The 20,525-nt window shown below is 45.2% G+C and overlaps 1 protein-coding gene across 2 annotated transcripts in view; it reads left to right on the top strand.

Annotated features, from left to right (window-relative positions):
• TMEM243 (transmembrane protein 243) overlaps window positions 1-20,525 on the top strand; it is a 65,681-nt gene that overhangs the window by 42,183 nt on the left and 2,973 nt on the right. For both annotated transcript variants that reach the window (XM_015428098.1, XM_015428106.1), the window contains exons 3-4: window positions 12,711-12,761; window positions 18,879-18,983. In XM_015428098.1, the coding sequence (XP_015283584.1) occupies window positions 12,711-12,761; window positions 18,879-18,983 (156 nt within the window). The remainder of the gene's footprint in view (window positions 1-12,710; window positions 12,762-18,878; window positions 18,984-20,525) is intronic.

Consider the following 20,525-nt stretch of genomic DNA (forward strand, 5'->3'; position numbering starts at 1 on the left):
TTGAATTCAAGGAAACAGTCCACGCGCAGGTCTTACGCCCAGAAATGGACTAAATTCTGCTCCTTTCTTGGGGCTGATGCCTCCTGGGCAACCACTGCGGGTCTGGAGAAAATTTTTTCATTTATTTTATCCCTCGCTGACTCGGGGCTCTCCCACTCCTCGTTGCGTGTTTATTTGGCTGCATTGTCAGCTTTTCATGTTCCAGTTGATGGTTATTCACTGTTCACCCATCCAGTTACCAAACGCTTCCTGAAAGGTTTACTTCGCCTTTATCCTCCACTCAAGTCTCCGCCTGTGCCTTGGGACCTTCCCCTGGTCCTGCGCCAACTTACACGGAAGCCTTTTGAACCTCTGGCCACATGCGAACTGCGTCTCCTAGCGTGGAAGACAGCATTTTTGGTTGCAATTACGTCGGCCAGGAGAGTTGGAGAACTTTTGGCGTTCAGGCACGACGTCCCTTACCTTTCCGTACTTCCTGACGGAATCAGATTGGTACCGGACATTTCGTTCCTGCCTAAAGTAATTTCCGAATTCCATCTGCAAGCTGAAGTCTTCTTGCCGACTTTCTTTCCAAATCCAGTATCTGCTGAAGATCGATTACTGCATACACTGGATGTCAAGAGGGCTCTCTTGTTCTACCTGAAAAGGACACATCCAACTAGGAAAGGTCCCCATCTATTCCTTTCATATGCGTCACCTCGCCTGGGGTCTCGTATAACAGCCCAGCGTCTATCCAAGTGGATAGTGGACTTGGTTCGTCTTTGCTACCTCCTGGCAAAACAGCCGTTGCCTGGTCCCATCAGAGCTCACTCCACTAGGGCTCTCGCGACATCTACAGCTTTTCTGAAAGGTGTGCCAATACATGACATCTGCAAAGCTGCCACGTGGGCTACGCCCAATACATTTATCAGGCACTACGCCCTCGACGTCCGACGCACCAATGACAGCATCGGCCGTCACGTTTTGTCTTCAGCCCAGCGATGAACATCCTGCCAGCACCCTCCTCCAGGTAGGATATGGCTCGCCAGTCTCCCCTTGGTGTGAAGCACAGAGACCACGAAGAAGATAAACAGGTTGCTTACCAGTAACTGGTGATCTTCGAGTGGTCATCTGTGCATTCACACCACCCGCCCTCCTTCCCCTCTGCTGTCAGCTCCTGATTTTTTGATAGGTGTTGATTGGCGGCGGTGCTTTGAAGGAACTGGCGGGATCTCCGCGCCCGTCCCTCTGGGCATGCGTGCTGGGGTTCCTGCGCATGCTCAGTGGGACCCGCGCGAAAATCCTTTGAAACATAGCTTGCTACAGCACCGGTTGGGTCAGCGCAGGCGCACTAAACCCATTGGTGTGAATGCACAGATGACCACTCGAAGATCACCAGTTACTGGTAAGCAACCTGTTTTTCTTGAACGGGAAGTGACAGGGAAAGATGTCAGAGCTCTTGGAAGAATAGGCAGGATAGGAATAGAGGTCGTCTTTAGGTGCAGTGTAGGAAGTTATGTAAAAGTGGGGATTTTGCCAAGCCTGCCTTGGCACTCAAGGACTAAGATGGTCTGCCTGTTGAAATTCCCTACAGTATACTGTAATAAAAGCTGAGTCTTGGCCTCCTATGCACCTGGGCACTCTAAATGTTTCCCCGTTTTTTGTTCTTTTTAAAATCCTGGTTTAATTAGCTGAATGAAACAGTCCCATCTAAACTGGGACATTGCTTCTGATTCTGTATCTGTGCTGCATGTTTTGTGTTTTCTCTGGCTACAAGCACATGACTTGGCAGTGGGCAGACTGCAAGTAATACCTTTTCAGAGAGAAACATGATGTTTTCTACAGGGGTGTCAAACTCATCGTTACAAGGGCCGGATCTGACATAAATTGGACTTTGTTGGGCCAGGCCATGTATTTCATAAAATGTAATGCCAGGTAGTGAAGATATTAACTTTTTAAAAGATACTGATAAACACAATTAAAGGTTTTTTAAAACTTAAAATACAAACAAGCTTAAAACAGTAACACTGTTACCATATTTTATTTTAACAGTGTTTGATAACTGACATCTCCCAAACCTCCCCCCCCCTAAAAGATGCCTACCTAAAATGGAAAGATGGAGGGATAGTGGGATTTGGCATTGCAATTTTTAAAAATAAAGCATCAAGAAAAAGCACAAGTATCACAGCAGAAACTAAAAATAAAAACTAAAAATATAAAATGCACTGAGCCTAAGAAAACACGAAATGGCTGGGCATTGTAAGCCTTCTGTTTCTTCACACACCTCTGTAGTTTCTTGAGTGGCTGCCTGGATTGCTCTTTTGGGGGCTGTTGGAAGTGAGGAGGTCATTTCGGATATTAGGACTGTGTAGGGCGAGGACAGAACAAGTTTGGCAAGACTTAACAGGTTGTTGTTTGGGTTCAGGGCCTACTCTTGGATACTTTTTGGGACAGGGATCTGTCTTTCTCTGTAAAGTTTTGTGTGCCTGGATGAGCCTATATAAAAACGTTTTCTGACAACCATCACAGTATGGTGAACAAATGATCCAGACAAGAGTAGCAGTTTGGGGTCTGAACTGGGCAGGATTTAAGTGGTGCCCCCATGGATACACAATTTCTGTAAACAGTGTGGCCAGCAAGGGTTGCCTAAGTATTGCATGAACACATGAAGCTGACTTACACTGAATCTGAGCCTTGGTCCATCAAGGTCAGTATTGTGTACTCTGACTGGCAGCAGTTCTCCAAGGTCTTGGGTACTGGGCTTTGACATCTAGGGTTGTCAGATCTCTTCTTACCTGTGGCAGGGGGCTCCAGGCTTCTCTTTGGGATTTTTCTGCTGCATGCACATCATGCTAGGGGCGTTACATGGTGATGCTCTAGCACTCGGGGCAAAAACTCTATGGTAGCCATAGAGTTCCCCCTGAATGCTAGTGTGTCGTCGCACAATGGTCCCAGTGTGATGTCATTACTGGTGACATCATTGAGTCAACGGAATCCCTGTGGGATGCTGCTGTTTGGGGGTGGGGCTTCCCCCGCCAGCCAGCTGGCCAGTGGTGGATTGAGCCCCTCAAAATCAGGGGATCCCCTGGTCCCACCAGGGGGGTGGCAACCGTATTTATATCACCTATGTCCTGATCTTTTTTTAACTAAAAATGCCAGGATTGAACCTAGGACCTTCTGCATGCCAAGCAGATGGTCTGCCACTGAGCCACACAACCTCCCTTGCCCTTTTCCAACCCATTGTTGCCCTGGCATCTTGTCCTACAACCAGTGCCTACTGTGTGTGTGTGTGTGTGTGTGCTTCCTGACTGTGAGCCCAGCTGCTGGCTGTTCTAAAAGGAGGCCTGTGGCCTCCTCAGTACTAACTCCTTTATTGGAGTGTCCTTGGGGGAGGGGCCATGATTCAGTGTTAGAGCATCTCCTTGGCCTCCAGAAAGTCCCATGTTCAATCCCCAGCATCCTCAGTTAAGGATCAGGCTGTAGGTGATGTGAAAGACCTCTGCCTGAGACCCCAGAGAGAGCCTAGGGTTGCCAATTGTGAATTCAGCTGCAGCGGGGGACTCCCGGCTGGCAGCTGGAGTGCGCACGCGCCACATCCACGTCACCCGGAAGTGACGCGGGCACACTGGGGGCGGGGCCACGGTCATCCAAGGGAAAACCATAGTTTTCCCTCGGATGACCATGGCCCCGCCCCCGGAGTGCCCACGTCACTTACGGGCAACGTGCACATCAGGGTGGAGTTCCCCCCGGGGCCCGATCCGCCAGCAGCGGGGAACGGGCCTCTGGGGCGGGGGTTTCCCCGCCCCCCCGGGGGGACTTGGCAAGCCTAAGAGAGCCACTGCCAGTCAGAGCAGACAATACTGACCTTGATTGACCAAGGCCTAGATTCACTATCAGGCAGCTTCATGTGTTCATGAAATGCTATGAGCGTTCCCATCAGGCTTGCAGGGATTTCACACACAGAGTAAGATGTGTTAATTCAGTCCCGTTAAGAAAGAGGCCTCTGCATTTATGGGTTCTTATCACCCTGGTGGGCATGCAACTCTCAGTAGGAAGGCGCAGACTCCAAAGTGTTACTGGTGTGAATTAAGTGGTTTATTGGAAGGCATTACTGCACAATAGGCTACAAAAACCAAATTGCAAACTGAATCAGATGCATAATACCGGAATACGTATGAATAAACAGGGGCGTTGTCAGTTCACTTCAAACAAAAAGTTGCAAACATGAGAGCAAACTTAAAGCATGTTAGCCAATCTAAATCTAGATTAACTGCAACCTTACCACCCTTCTGTCCTTCCAGTTTTAGCTCCATTTCCTAGCAAGAGAATGCAGTTTCATAGCTAACCATCCAAGGATCCAGAAAAGTTGATGAGGCAGGACTCTTGACAGGGTTGTGAGCCTCTCCACCCTCAAACTCCTCATAAGTAAGAAGAGGAGAGAGCAGGGAGAGGATAGCAAGTGGATCCAAAACGGAAAAGGCTGGCTCGGGCCTGCAAAGAAAAGCTGTCCTAACCAAAAGAAAAAAGCTGCTTCCAAACCTGCTTTTCTCCTGGCCTTTTCTACATTTCCCTTGGGCAGGTGTGATACCATGGTGGCACCCCATTCCTCAGAGGCACAGGCAGAGACATTACTTAATTTCTCTCTCATTAATTGTTTATTTTGGCACCCAGGGGACTGCAGAACCCCATACCTACAACATCTTCCCGGTATCACAAAACAGCATGTCGGTCCAAGCTCTTACTGGTCATGAGACTAATCTTGTTTGCCTGACTGGCAGGTGTTGACCTGTGTCCAGTGTTCCCTCTAAGCTGAGTTAGTGTGAGCTGGCTCAGTTTTTTAGCCTCCGGCTCACAGATTTTTATCTTAGCTCAGGAAGGACGGCTCCAGAGCAAACTAATTTATGCAGCAGTCAAATCGCTCGCTCACAACTTTAATGCCAGTCGCTCACAAAGTAGAATCCTTGCTCACAAGACTCCACAGCTTAGAGGGAACATTGCCTGTGTCCTAGGGACTTTTCTTTCTCAGCAATCAGCAGTGCATTCTGGGACTTCCAATGAGGATTTCAGATGAGGGCTCAAAGAAAATTGCTCTTGTATAGCATGACTGTGTGTGCTAACAGTTGGGGGGGGGGAGTGTCTGATCCCCTTTATATGTGGAACCCAGTCCCATACAATCTGGTTCTCTCAACAGTTGCTTGTCTTAACTCAGTTGGCAAAGTTCATATTCGAGTTGACACACCAGTTTCTGAATCCACAGATTTTCCTAAAGACATAGGAAAAATCAAAGAAAAGATAAAACCAGTAATCCCATGCATCTCCTCACTCCATAATATGATGTAGGGTCAAACGTCATGGAAGGGGGTCTTCTGTTGTGTGGGGGGGAACATTTGAGCAAACGTTAGACAAAATTGTAGGCATGTTGCCTCCCGTAATGAACACTTTCTCTTAATACTAAGAGGTGCTTTCCCAGTGTTTACAGCTACTTGTGGTTAGATGTTCCTCATGCAATGCACAACAATCACTTGGTTGCAATTTCAGCAGAAGTCACAGCTTCAAATGGCAAACAGAGTCAGGGTCTGTAATTCATTTTGTTCAAAAATGGATGTTGTAACTCAGCCAGTTCAGGACCAAAAAGGTACCAGATTAACATGGAACCACCAGTTTCAGTGTGTGTGTGCTTCCTGATGTTTGCTCACAAGAGTGGCTGAGCGTGTTCAGTGCAATCTCTTCCAGGGACTACTATTGTGCAAAGCAGCACCATTAACAGCATTGTTACTGGCTGTCCAGGTTTGAAGGCTGGGGTTTGGTTGGTGAACATCCGGAATGCTCTGACCACCTTGTGGAAGCTCAGGAGGGTCTGATCAGTACCTGACAGCAGCATCATCTGCCCACCACCCCGAGTTCCAACAATGGGAGAAAGCTGGGGTCGCAATCCAATTAAAGCTATCTTTCCATGTTTTCAAAGTGGTACTAGAGTGTCTTCCTTATGGTCTGATTCCAAGGAACTATATCATGGGACAGCTGAATGGCATAGCCCCTTCTGACACCATTGCTGGATTCTTAATAGAAGCAGCAGAGGCAGCAGAAATATGTTTGGGTCCTATCATAAACTATTTGTACTCTTATCCTATCATAAACTATTTGTACTCTTTCTCCCCTCCCCCCCCCCCCCCCAAGTGAGCCCTCTCTTATTGCCAGGGCTATTTTTGGGCAGGAACTCACAGGAATGGAGTTCCGGCTGGCTCCTGAGTTGGCCACACCCAGCAGGAACTCATTAGCATAATAGGCCACACCCAACAGCAGAAACTCATTAGGATTGGCTACATTAGGGGTGTGTGGCCTAACATGCAAAGGAGTTCTTGCTACAAAAAAGCCCTGGGTTTTGACAACAAACAAGGTAAACAGAATAACAAGCAAAAGGTGGGTGTGGCTGGATAACCACACTTCTGGTAACATGGGGGTGCGGCCTAATGTGCTAATGAGTGGTGCTTTCAGGGGTGTGGCCTAATATGCTAATAGGTTTCTGCTGTTGGGTGTGGCCTATTATGCTAATGAGTTCCTGCTGGGCTTTTACTACAAAAAGAGCCCTGCTATTGCTATCATGATTTTGGAGAAATGTGGCGTTTTAGAGCAAAGCTCACTTACAGTACAGATTTTTAGGAAAGTCCAAGTTTTTGCCAGGTCTTTTTTATTTGAACATTGGCACTGAATACATTTGGGCGGGTACGTTGTTTTTACCTTTTGAATTTGTCTGCCTTTCCTGGAGTGGCAGATGGCAACTGGTAAGAAAAAGCAAAGGAAGTGTTGTGGCTGTTAATTCTCAGTGGAAGACTGCCAAATCCCATTTAATTCAATGGCCACATGTGATTCTAACCCCCTTCTAGGCCCTGATTGTAGCCAGGCAGGCCTGTTGGTGTCGCTTTGCATGGTTTCACCTGTGTTTCTCCAAGCTGGGGATTTCTGATTCCCTCTTTACTTCATTTGTGTACTTGCTTGCTGTCAAATATATATTTCTCCTTCTGCAGAATTACAGATGCTCTTGGTCCAGGGCCAGAAAAGGAGGTCTGGAATTTGCGGGGAACTGAGGCGGCATCAACACGTGGTTGATGTTGTGTTGTCATGGCACAGTCATTTGTGCGGCCAAGACGCTCCAGTTGTGAATGATTGCTGTAGTGTAACAGCAATTGTGCAGTGTCCAACAACACGTAATGCAGCCTTTCAAAGGAAGAAAGCAAATACTATGCTAGCAAGAGACGTTGGAAGGTCACTCTTTACCAGGGACCATTTTGGAGTGCTTGTTCCTGATTGTATCTTTTGGGCAAATCTTTTTCAAATGGCAATAAGGCTGGCTGAAATGGCCGTGCTTCAGTTTTGTGAAGCACGGCCATTTCAGAGAGCCAGTTTGGTGTAGTGGTTAAGTGTGCGGACTCTAATCTGGGAGAACCGGGTTTGAGTCCCCACTCCTCCACTTGCACCTGCTGATGTGACCTTGGGTCAGTCACAAGCTCTGGCACAGCTGTCCTTGAAAAAGAGCAGTTTGTGTCAGAGTTCTCTCAGCCCCACCCACCTCATAGGGTGTCTGTTGTGGGGAGGGGAAGGGAAAGGAGTTTGTAAGCCGCTCTGAGACTCCAAGTGAAGGGCGGGGTATAAATCCAATCTCTTCTTCTTCTTCTTTTTCTTCTTCTTTTAGACCAGAGTATGGAATCTGTTTTTGTGTGAGTAGTAGCAGTTGCATCAAAGCACTTGTAACTGCATGAATGTGAAGATGCAGTGTGTATTTTACAGACTGCTGTAGGTAGAGCTCACTGTCTTATAACATACTCTTGATAACTCAGTAGTTCTATGTTCTTCTGTGTGGCTTTAACCAAAAAAGAAAACTCTCTCTGCAGCAGTCTGTTCTGTGCAGGCTGAAAAAGAGGAAATGCAAAGTAGATGAGCCCCATTCAGCTGGGTGACTTTGGGTCAGTTGCCATTCTCTCAAGAGCAGTTCTCTCAGAGCTCTCTCAGCGCCACCTACCTCACTGGGTGTCTGTTGTGGGGAGAGGAAGGGAAAAAGCCACTCTGAAGGGCAGGGCATAAATCCAACTCTTCTTCTTCTCCTTGCAGTGCCCCTGGGTGTGAAAACAGGTGTGTTCACAAGGACTCAAGTGTTCCTATTTTAACTTGGTAAAGGGCATTACGTATACTTCTAAGTGAGCATTATACTATTTGGAAGTGAGATCACTGCAATCCAGTACCTTTCCTTGGGAGTGTGTTCCATTTGAAACCTATGTTGCCCACATGAGAGTCAATGTGGTCAGGATGGTGATGCAGGTTTGCTAACCCTGACTAAAGGGAAGGTGCTTATGGTGTAGATATTAGATGAGCGTAATTCAGGCTCCATGGCAGGGTTGGCCACCCCATTACCTGGGGGCCACATTCAACTCTTCAGTAGTTTAAACAGAGAGCTCAGACCAACAAAACTTGTACACACGCACACACACACACACCCGTTGCCTATGGGTGCCTCTTCTCTCCTTCCAATGATGACTGGTCTCCTCAAGCAGCAACTATTATCTCTGGCATTGCCCCCTCTTTCTTCAGTTATTCCCTATTCCCACAGTTAGCTGTGAAACTGAAGGGCTGTTCTCTTTCTGAATTGCAGCAGGTCTGTGAAGAGGAGGCTGAGGTGAAGCCAGTAAAGAAACCAGACTGGAGGTGGGGCCACCAGCCTCACCCCCTTCATTAGTCTTTTTCTTTTTTTTCCAATCTCTTTATTGGTTTTTCCAAAATAAGCAAAAGAACAAACAAAGACAAATAGCATCTACAACATAGTATTTCAACAGTACTTATCAATTGCATATTTCCCGTCTTTTTAACACAATAACTTTGAAAATCATAACCCCACGGATTTTGGATTATGTATAAAAACCCAAATCTATGGTCTGGCCACGAAAAACAAAAAGACGGGATCATCTTTTCTATAAATTTACATTTTCATTACTTCTCCAATTTTCTATTCTTTTGAGATCCATATTAAACTAAACTTCTCATATTTCATAGAAAATCCATTTTTCATATTCTATTTATAGAGATATTTATAGAGATATCCTTCTAGTCAAGTAACTATTACTTTCCCTCTTATATGTTTATCTATATTTTAATCTATATTTTATTAATATGTAACAACCTTATAATAAAAATATAGATACAAAAAATAGTGAACATCCACAGTTAAACAGCTACTGCAACATCATTTCTCCCATTTTTTATTCTGTTAATCTCCCAAAACATACCATAATTATAATAAAAAATATAGATACAAAAAATAGTGAACATCCACAGTTAAACAGCTACTGCAACGTCATTTCTCCCATTTTTTATTCTGTTAATCTCCCAAAACATACCATAATTATAACATATTAAGTTATACTACTATTCTCGTAGCCCTTCATTAACATCTCTTTATATTTTGCCATTTAAATATAACCTATTCAAGAAATTCCTTCTTGCTTCATTCCCTCCTACTCTGTCTATTTGTTACATATCTACCTATTAACCTTAGTAAAGTTTCCCAACCAAAAATTAGTTAATCATGTTTTTAAGCACAGATTAAATACATATTTTACATAGATATAAATTTAATAATAGCCAACTCATTTACCTGCCACCCATCATATTAAAAACTCTTCATTTCTACCTCTCTTTATTATCTCATCAGTTAAGAGAAACCTTCTATTTAGTTCAGCTCATAACTCTTACTACAATTCCTCCTGCACTATCTACTTATGATTACTCATGAATTATCATTGGTAACATTTTCTAGCTATAAATCATTTAATCATGTTATATAGCCACTGATTAATTGAGCAAAAACAATAATTAGCAACAGCCGTTATAAAAACCACAAACATACCCAGATATCCTTCTCAGTTACTTTCATCTCATTCTGTTACACTTTCTTCATCTCTTCTTGCATAAAAAACACTGGAAATTATTCTACTACACAGTAAACAATGCTTATTTATTTCATTTTCAATGACATCTTTTTTTTAACAATCACAATCAAATGCCTTAATTCTTTGTATTCCTGAATCTTTATTTCTCTGATTTGCCATCTCAGCTTCGTTAAATCCAACTTCAGTTTTTTCTTACATCTGGTTCTTTTCTTTGCCAAACACCTTTCTATCTTTTTAGTCCCCCTCACCATTTCTTTGTGTATTCGCTCTCTGGGTCCTTCTTCAGTCAAGTCCAACACCATGGAGTGTCCTAGAGGGTCTACCTGTTCGACTAATACTGCTCCTTTTTCTTTCTTTTAATAGAAGTGGAGTGTCTTGTATTTCCTTCTCTTTACAAATATCCCAACAAAAATTTCACTCCTCTTCCGTACTCTGTAAATTCTGCAATGATTCCTCTTCATCCCTCTGCTTCTGATCTGAACTCCGGGGACTTTCAAAGTGTCCTTCCGAAGCCATTTCAACAGCTTGTCGGATCTCATCTAGCAAAAGTTTTTAAAATAGTTCTATTGTAAGCTGCCCAATTTCTATATTGTCAAAGTCTTCTCCCTCCTTGTTTTCTCTTGTTAGTGCGTCTATATTGTCAAAGTCTTCTCCCTCCTTGTTTTCTCTTGTTAGTGCGTCCTCTTCCTTCCTTACAGTCGCCATTTTACTCATGCTTTCATGTACTTTTCGTCTCACTTATCCTTTGTCCTTCTAGTTTTATTACCTTATCAATTAAGATAATGCCACATTACAGTGTCAACCTATCAAATAAGTCCCGAACAATATTTATTCAAGCCCCATTAGCTTCTATTTACCTTTGACTCCGTTCCGTTTCTTAGCCGCTTACTTTCCCTCCGAAATTGGAGATATCTGCGGGAGCTATTTTGGTAAGGTTCTTCGCCAGTTTTTAGTTGAAGCCACACACAGTCGTTTTCTTGTTTTGGTTACTGTGTTTTTTTATGTTGTAAATCCAGCAATTTTTTTAAAAGGGCGATCACAACTATAGTAGACATGGCGGCCATGCTGCTCCCCTTCCTGCTCCCGTTTCAGGACAAATCGCTCTCTCCTCGTCTACTGCAATCTCAAGTCCCCTGCTTACCCAATCTCCCTACAAGAGGTCCAGTGGAGCCTCAGTGGTCACAAGGACCCTGGGAGCCTCAAAAAACAACAACACAGAAGAGGTCGAGGACCGCCGGGAACGTCCCGGCTGGTCACCCGCGACGTTGCCCGGAAGTCTCATCCCCTTCATTAGTCTTGTGCAACCACCTCTTTCTCCACTGGTTCTTACAGCCTTGTGTGGTGTATGGGCAAAGGGGGAGTCCAGCATTCCCTGCTGGGCCTGCTCCCCTCAACCATTTTTGCTTGCTCTACTTTTCTTCGCAACTAGTACCTTCTGGGAAGGGCGAATTTCTTCTCCCGTCTTCATGTGGGGCTCTTTTTCTTCGACTAGTAGTGATGGCCAAATAGAGAACACACTGTCTCACAGCCTGATCTTATCCATGTATTATGCAGTACATTAGCTTGGAAGGCCTCTTGAGAGGTTTGCGATCTTGAAGTGAGACTAAGAATGCACAGAGGAAGGGGAGTGAACTCTGGCTTAGCTTGCTGTTGTGTTAAGGACCCTTTTCATCTCAGGCTTGCCATGGCTGTGCAGCTGCACTTGCCTGCAGTCTTAGTGAGGCTCCAGGCTTCATCCTGCACCAGCATTGCCCTTCTGCTCTCTACATTGGTCAGTCAGGACAGTTCCTGTGCAAAAGAGTAAGTGGGCACAAGTCTGACATTGGAGACCACAATGTTCACTGGGGGAACCTCCCAGAACACGTTGTGGCTGATTTAAAGGTCATTGTTCTCCTTGACAAGTAGGATTCAATGCCAGACTGTTGAATTATAGTTCATTCACAAATCTGAGATCATGCCCACCCACCCCACCCCTGATTAACAGGGGTACATTGGGTTCTGAATTCACTATAGATGCTTAAATATCGGGTGGGTATTTACCCAAGCTGATAGATGTTGACTTCCGTGCGTCTGAAGAGATCCTCAAGCTGAAATAAAGGTGCTAGCCAACTCCTGGGTTTACTTATTTAGCCATTTATGCCTTGCTTTTCTCTCTGGCAATGATTCAAAACAACTTACAACATCATTCTCTTCTTCTCCATTTTATTCTCCCACCACCAATCCTGTGAGGTGGGTAACACCAAGAGAGAGTGACTGGCCTTAACTCACCCTAGTGAGTTTCCATCAAAGCTGCAAGTGCTTTCTTGGTCCTCGTGTATTGGACTGCCTGCCAGTTGAGCGGCAGTCGGAAAAGCCAGCCTGAAGGTTCTTTTAAAAGGTGTCTGTTCTGCTGGAATAAAAAAATGGTATGTTATTTATTGCTAAAATGATTTCACTTGACTACCTCCTGGATATGGTGGGTTTAAATAACAGGATACGGCAGGTGAGTGTATGAACTGCCTATGATTATTGATGCCTCTTTCCCATGTCCAAATTATTTCCTGGTTTTGGACACTAAGTGATAGACACACAGGTGTGAATCACACTTTCTGTGCTTTCAAGTGGTTTTTCATCAAACAGTGTTAACCGTGATTATCCTCTGGATTTTAAATTGTTTGTTCCCCCTTTCCACTGCAACTGGCACCAGAGGTTGGCCCATTTGTGTTGGTGCTTTTCATATGAAGTGCCTCATAGAAGAAATAGCAGAATGCAAAGGTTGAGATTCATGCTATTGTTTTTCCTTTTGTCTTTCAGGACAGGATTATCAATTTAGCTGTTGGCAGCATAACATCCTTGCTGCTTATAGTAAGTATTCAAGGTTGACAAATCTTTATGTCTCTGTTGGCCAAGACTTTGCCACTATAGGTTATAAGAACGGCCATCCTGGATGCATCACCAGGGTGTTGCATGCTGAGCAGCAAGGCTTTGGCCTGTCTCCAGTATCTGGTCTTCTGAGGTGTCCTGGAGGTTCCAGTTAGCTGTCATGGCTGATTTCAAACTTGTCAGCACCTTGAGATTAAGATCTTTTTTCAAAGACAGTGTACAACCAGTATACAACCTCCCATACTGTATCACACTTTATACCTCTGGGGCTATTCCTCCTGCTGTACAAGTGTTTGAAGAAAGACTAAGGAGTGATTTAGAAAAACTGGAATGTACTTTAAAATCTGGATGGGTAAACCAAGAGAGGCTGGCATTAATTAAACTATCTAGTAACCCTAAGGAAAGCGATTTCCTTGATAATACCAACCCAAGAACCCCAGTATTCTACATTCTACCAAAAATACATAAAAATATTCTTTCCCCTCCAGGTAGATCTGTTATCTCTGGTTGTAGCTATATCCTGCACCTTATATCCAAATATATTGGTTTTTTTTCCTTCAGACCATTTGTGTCCTTAATGCCATCATATATGAGAGACACTACTGATTTTATTAACAAATTGGAGAGTATAGTTAATATAAATAGGGAAATCATTTGGTCACACTCAATATTGTGTCACTCTGTACTAACATTCCTCAGAGAGAAGCATTATCTATTATAGAAATAAACCTTAAACGGGAGAAATAAGAATACCTCAACTCATTTTTTGTTCTCTCTAGCTGAAATAGTGTTCACAAACAACTTCTTCTCATTCAATGACACATTATATTTGCAAATTAAAGGCATTGCAATGGTATCCTCAGTGCCCCCAAAAGCTGCCAATTTATACATGGGCAATTTTGAAGATAAGTTTATTTATTTCGTTGATAATATTTTCCATAGCTGTATCATTAAATGGTGGTGATGTCTAGATTATGTCTTTTTATTATGGAAAGGCGACCACAGAAGTTTGTTGGAATTTCATTTTTGGCTGGCTGTAGAGGATGGAAAATATTAAATTTTACCTCCATGTGGCTGACAAGAAACTTAGTTTTGTAGATGTCATGGTCATAAGGGAACAGGATATAAATTACACAAATATTTATTTTTAAAAAAGATAAAAACTTTTTGAGATATGACAGTCACCACCCTAAACATATGAGGAATAGTTTTACCATTCAGCCAATTCTTGCAGCGTACAAGAAATTGGTCAAATATTTATGACTTCAGAAGGGAAGCTTCTACTCTTAAACACAATTTAGGTAGTAGGGGTTATCCAAATCACACACTCCAGTCTGCTTACTGAAAAGCCTTGGCATTAGATAGGAAGAAATTACTCCAGGCGGGCCCCTTGGTATTCCCAGGGGCTGCGGCTTATGAAGCAAGAGCTGAGACGGCTAGAGAGACGGTGGCGCTGTGCTCGCGACGAGGCTACAAGAGCATCTTACAGGACGTTTATGAGATCCTATGAGATGGCAGTCAAGGCCGCAAAGAGAGAATTCTATGCGGCCATGATTGCGTCTGCGAGCTCATGCCTGGCCAAATTGCTTAGAATGATTTGGTCTTTAACAACTCTGCCACAGGGCAGGCAAAATGCTAGGGAATTGGATATTGGCTGTGAGGCATTTGCGAGCTATTCCGCAGATAAAGTCTTGGTGCTCCACTACGACCTCCCCGCCACAGTTGAAACAGTGAGTGAGCTCGAGGCCCCTTGCAAGCCTTTGCTTTTGGGTCTGGATTATTTTAGCCCACTCAGCCTGGAGGAAGTCAACAGCCTTGATCTGTACCCTTCTTGGCTTATCAAAGTGGGCCATAAAGGGTTTCGAGGTGCCTTAAGGGAGATTATCAACAAGTCCCTCCGTGAGGGGCAGTTCCCTGAGACACTCAAGGAAGCGATGGCCCGCCCTCTCTTGAAAAAACCAACCTTGGACCTGACCAAATTGGCCAACTATCGGCTGGTGTCCAACTTGCCCTATTGGGCAAATTAATCGAGAGGGCGGTGGCGATACAGCTACAGAGCTTCCTGGATGACGCTTCCATCCTAGATCCTGGTGCATGGGACGGAGACAGTACTGGTCGCTCTTACTGACGACCTCCGGAGGCATCTGGATCAAGGTGGAGTGGCGGCACTGCTGTTGTTAGATCTGTCAGCCGCATTTGATACGGTCGACCACCAGTTGCTGACCCACCGCCTCACCGACATGGGGGTTCAGGGGCTTGCCCTTCAATGGCTTGCCTCTTTTCTCCAGGGTCGGGGACAAAGGGTGGCGCTAGGGGAGCAGCAGTCCCGAAGACACCCGCTTGAATGTGGTGTGCTTCAGGGGGCGGTGCTCTCCCTGATGCTGTTTAACATCTATATGCGTCCCTTTGCCCAGATTGTCCAGAGGTATGGCTTGGTTGTCATCAATATGCAGATGACACCCAGCTCTAACTGATGTTGGGCGGCCGGTCGGACTCCAGCCCAGAAGATCTGAACTGGGCTTTGTACGCTGTGGCTGGATGGCTCAGACTGAGTCGGCTGAAACTGAACCCTGTGAAGATGACGGTCCTGTGCCTGAGTTGGGGTGGTTTGGGGTTGGGGATCCCTCTCCCGACCTTCAGTGGGGCACCTTTGGTGCCAGTGCCGGTTAGGAGCTTGGGAGTGCTCCTGGATTCCTCCCTAACTATGGAGGCCCAGGTAGCAGCCACTGCCAGGTCGGCCTTTTACCATCTTAGGCTGACTCAGCAGTTGGTTCCCTACCTCGACCGTGACGACCTGGCTACAGTGATCCATGCGACGCTCACCTCGAGATTAGACTACTGTTAACGCTCTCTACATGGGGCTACCTTTGTCGCAAATCCGGAAGCTGCAGCTAGTGCAGAATGCTGCGGCCAGGCTGCTGGTGGGTCTCCCTAGATGGGAGCACATCCAGCCTGTGTTGAAAGTGCTGCATTGGCTGCCAACAGCGTACCGGGTTCGCTTCAAAGTGCTGGTTCTTACCTTTAAAGCCCTATATGGCCAGGGTCCAATATACCTGAGGGACCGCCTTTCCCCATATATACCCCAAAGAGCACTATGGTCCAGGGCACAACATTGTTTAGTGATACCAGGCCCTAGGGAGGCCCGGCTTGCTGCAATCAGTGGTGGCTCCTACTTGGTGGAATGAGCTCCTGGAGGAGATCAGGGCCCTGCGGGACCTTGTACAGTTCCACAGGGCCTGCAACACGGAGCTCTTCCGCCAGGCTTTCGACTAGGAGCCGCCACTACTACCACCACCAACGAACCCGGCTGATAACTGGGAACGGAGCAGCCCTATGACGATCGCACTTCAGCGGCATGGCGGATCAGTACCGTGGTACTGGGATTGAGGCAACATCTATTCGATACCATCTTGTTTAGATTTAAGAGTAACAGCATTGAGCACTTTATGTAATGTTTGGTTATTTATTGTTTTATCCAGTTTTAATTGATTTTATGTATTGGCACATGGCGCCCCATTTGTTAGCTGCCCTGAGCCCATTCGTGGGGAGGGCGGGGTAGAAATTTAAATAAATTAATTTTTAAAAAATGAACAAGGGGAAAACTATTTGTTATTGGATATATGCAGTCTTTCTGATAATAAAATAAGTGTGGGTCTAAAAAAGAGTATCTGTAAAAATTGGTATTTACTAGAGAATATTTCTATATGTGATTAAAAAAACCCCTATTTTGCTTTTAGGAGAACTAAGAATCTGAGGGAACATCTAGTCCATAGTCTCACCCAAAAATGTGTTAGTCAGCGAACAGCTCTACTGAGTACTAGTCTTCCTCAGGGATATTTTGCCTGTGAAAATTGTAATTTTTAACATGTAATATGAAATACTTTATCAACCCTTTAGATAAGAAAAAATACATACTAAAGGATTTCACAACATTTAACTATACACAGGTTATATATATCATCCAACGCCCCTCTAATAAACTTTATGTTGGAAAAACAACCAGAAACTTCAGAACACACATAGCGGAACATAAAAACAATACTAAATTGAAAAGAACAAGTGGCCCATTGGCTAAACACTTCATTGAAAATAATCATGGTCACTCTGATTTTATTTTTGGGTTGTGCAGAAATTAACCTGTAAAAATGAAAGGCTGCTACTGAAAGAAGAATCAGATTGGATTGTTAGACTCCAGACACTGACACTTGAAGGGCTAATTTGTCTCTAGAATTGCATCAGCTTCTGTAAAAAAAAATAAGAGCGAGATTATGTCAACTAGACACCCTTCCAGTGGCAATCTGTTACTGATCATAGTCCTTTTGAGGAATTACTGCAAGACGCACAGGTTTGTAACATTCATTTAGACACAGAAAGACCAATTTAATGTTGAGGCAAACCTGTTGGGTGCTGGACAGCTTTATCTTATCTCTTTTTTCTTTTCCTCATGCAATCTCAAGGACAGAATGAGCTCTAGCAGTTTTGTATGTCATTGATATTTTATGACCTGGATTTTTGCCTTTAATGTAATATTTATTTTTATAATTTTTACTGTACCATTATTTATGTAAACTCAGTGGTATAATTGTATATTATATATTACAGATTCCCCTGGCAAAGCCTTGTTGGCAAAACATGTAGGGAATTCTTTGGGAATTTTAGCTGAGTAATATAAAATATATATTTTTACCTGATTTTGCACCATCAGCCATGGCCTTATCCTGCCTCTGAGTGCCTCATGAGTGAGCCACAGTTCAGTGAGATAAGAGGATGAAATATTTCTTTCCCCCACGGCTAACTTTCAGAACCACCACTGTGTCTTTTCCCCCCACCCCAGAGCCCCAGACACTGTGGGTTTTCATCAAAGGGGAAATGCACCAGCCAATTGCCCATTTCTATTCCCCTGGTTCCAGAATTTGGCTTCCTTAGTGTATGGCTATATGCACTAAGTGACACATATGTAACAATCTAATCCCCCCCCCCCCACAAACCTTTACTTATATCCTACTTTTCTCCCCACCGGTGACCCAAAGCAGCTAACGCTGCAGAAAAACAATACAACTAGGGAGGGGAGGGCATGGTTTCTGAGTATGCTGTCTCTGCTAGCTGATTGGGCCTTATCCTGCAGCTTTGTCACAGCAGAGGACACGAGCACTTTGGCCTCTGGGCACCCTCAGGCCTTTAGCTCCTTGGAGCAAAGAGAAGAACAAAGTCAGTGAGATGTTATTCAGCTGCTGCTAGCCAGTAGCTTGCAACCAAGTTTCCTGAACTGGAGGAATGTTGAATTGTTTGCGGGGTGTTGGCATCAGCAAATGGCCAACAATTACCTGGCCAAGCTCTCCCTGTTGGACCTGGCAAAGAACAGCCAAGAACCAAATTGACCACTCCGCTCAGAGGCCCTCAGAGAGAAATACACTAAGGAAATGTTTTGATGCAAACCCTTGTTTCTCTGGGTACGTCCCAGACAAATAATCTACCTAGTTAACCCTAGTAACTGTTGAGTGGATCCTGCAGGGTGTTTCATTAGCAGAGGTGCTTTCCCAGCTAGTGTAGCAGGGGGGAGAGGGGCGGTGATTTTAAAATGCTGGTTCTTTGTTTCTGTTTGGTTGATGGGAATAGATGATTTAGCAGTTGTTTGTGGACAGCTGTAAGGCTACGCTATTTGTCATCTGCTTCTGAGTTTTTGAAAAAAAGGAAGACTGTGCACTCATAACCTTAAATGGAAGGCATCTTCTTGGCATGCAGAAGGCCCGGGGTTCAATCTCCAGGATCTCCAGTTAAAAAGATCAGGCTGTAGGTGATGTGAAAGACCTCTGTGAAAGACACCCCCCCCCCCGAGACCCTGGAGAGCCGCTCCCACTCTGACAATACTAACTTCGATGGGCCAATGGCTGATTCAGTATAAGGCCGCTCCATATTTGGGCAGAGAGAATATCCTCCTGGAAGAAATTAGGAGCTGCTGTCTATAAGTAAAATAGTGACATGAGGCTCAGTCATACTGAATTTGAGCCTCCATTATGAGGGGCAGGGGAAGATTATTCCCTTTGTGAAATGAAAGAGACTGTGTGAAAGTTATGCCTCCAACTTTGCATTTTCTCCTAGGTCACTCTGATCAGTGCTTTTGTCTTTCCACAACTACCTCCAAAACCGCTGAACATATTTTTTGCTTTCTGCATCTCCTTGTGTAGCATTTCAGCTGGCATTCTTGTAAGTATCACAACCCTTGCTGTGCTTGTTTGATTATACAACTTGTTGAAATGGTGGAGAGGTAATAATGCTCCATAGTACGGGACAGAATTCTGAAGGATTTGCAGAAAGGATTTTTGGTAGTCTGCTTTATTTTCTAATGCAGCCTTTAAAACCTGCTTCAAATTTAGAACTATTGTTGGAATTGGTAGCTTCCTAATGATATGACTTCTAGTTACCTTGCTTGGGGAAGAATAACCAGTGGTGGGTAAGGACTTTGGAAAGGCATACTTTGGAAACAATCTGCCCTTGAGACTGATGTGAGCTACCATGGGCAGATGGCCAAAGGACATGGTGATAGGCAGCCATCCCCTCCTTATTGACAGCTGTTTCCTTCTGAGTTGGAAGCACTACTGTATGAAAATGTGGTTATGCCAATCAGGCTCTGATTCAGTTGATCTGCTGGTGTTGAGCCATCCTGAATGAGAACTGAGCCATCCGTAATGAAAACTGTCAGTCTTCTGTCAAGCGTAAAAAATTAGGGCTTGCTTGGAAATCTAAAAAAACAAAGCACTTAACATACGTTTTGAGTGAGACAATGTACATGTTGGCAGGCCTCGGTTCCTGCCGGAGCGCACCGGAGCACCGCTCCGCCAGTCAGGAGCCCAGGGGGCGGGCACATAAGCCCTGCCCCCTGCTCCCACCAGCCATCAGTTGGGACACGGTGGGGGGGGTCGAAACGTTCCCCCAGCTCCCTGAGCCCCGGGGTGGTGGCCTTGGACTTGAAGGGGCAAATTCTATCTCTCGCACGAGAGGTCATTCTGGCTCCCCCAACTCTCCTTGGGGCTCTTTAAAAAGTTATGGCCGCCGCCGCTGTTCTCGATGCCAGCGTGGGGGAGTGGGGCAAAACGTTCCCTTGCCTCCCTGAGCCCCGGTGTGCTGGCCTTGGACTCGCAGGGGCAAATTCCACCTCTTGCGTGTGATGTCCGAGCGGCAACGCGAGAGGTCATTTTTGCTCCCCCAGCTCTCCTTCGGGGCTCCTTTAAAAGTTATGGCTGCCGCCGCTGTTCACACCAGCAGCTGCGACGCCCGCGGGCGGGGGGGGACGGGGCAAAACGTTCCCTTGCCTCCCTTGGACTCGTAGGGGCGTTGCCGCTCAGACATCATACGCGAGAGGTCATTTTTGCTCCCCCAGCTCTTCTTAGGGGCTCTTTAAAAAGTTCTCCTGCCTCCCTGAGCTGCGGGGTGGTGGCCTTGGACTCCCCCAGCTCTTTAAAAAGTTATGGCTCCACACTAGAACGCCGGGCCTGAAAAAGGGCCAGCCGAATGTCTATTTCGGCCCCATTATATCCTATGGGCCATTGAAGTCAATGGCGAAAACATAGGGTATATTCTGGGGGCTGGAGGGAAGGGAGGCTCCAAAATCGCAGGGTAGCTGCTGGAGCCTCTCCCCAAGACACCAACCAAGTTTGAAGAACATTGGAGCTGGGGATGGGGGCAACCTGTTCGGGGGCCCGTAGAATTGGACCCCCTGGTTCAATGTTCCTGAAACATGGCAGGTAT

Source organism: Gekko japonicus, unplaced genomic scaffold (assembly GCF_001447785.1).
Source record: "Gekko japonicus isolate JY-2015 unplaced genomic scaffold, Gekko_japonicus_V1.1 scaffold471, whole genome shotgun sequence".
In the NCBI taxonomy this organism is placed as follows: Eukaryota; Metazoa; Chordata; class Lepidosauria; order Squamata; family Gekkonidae; genus Gekko; species Gekko japonicus.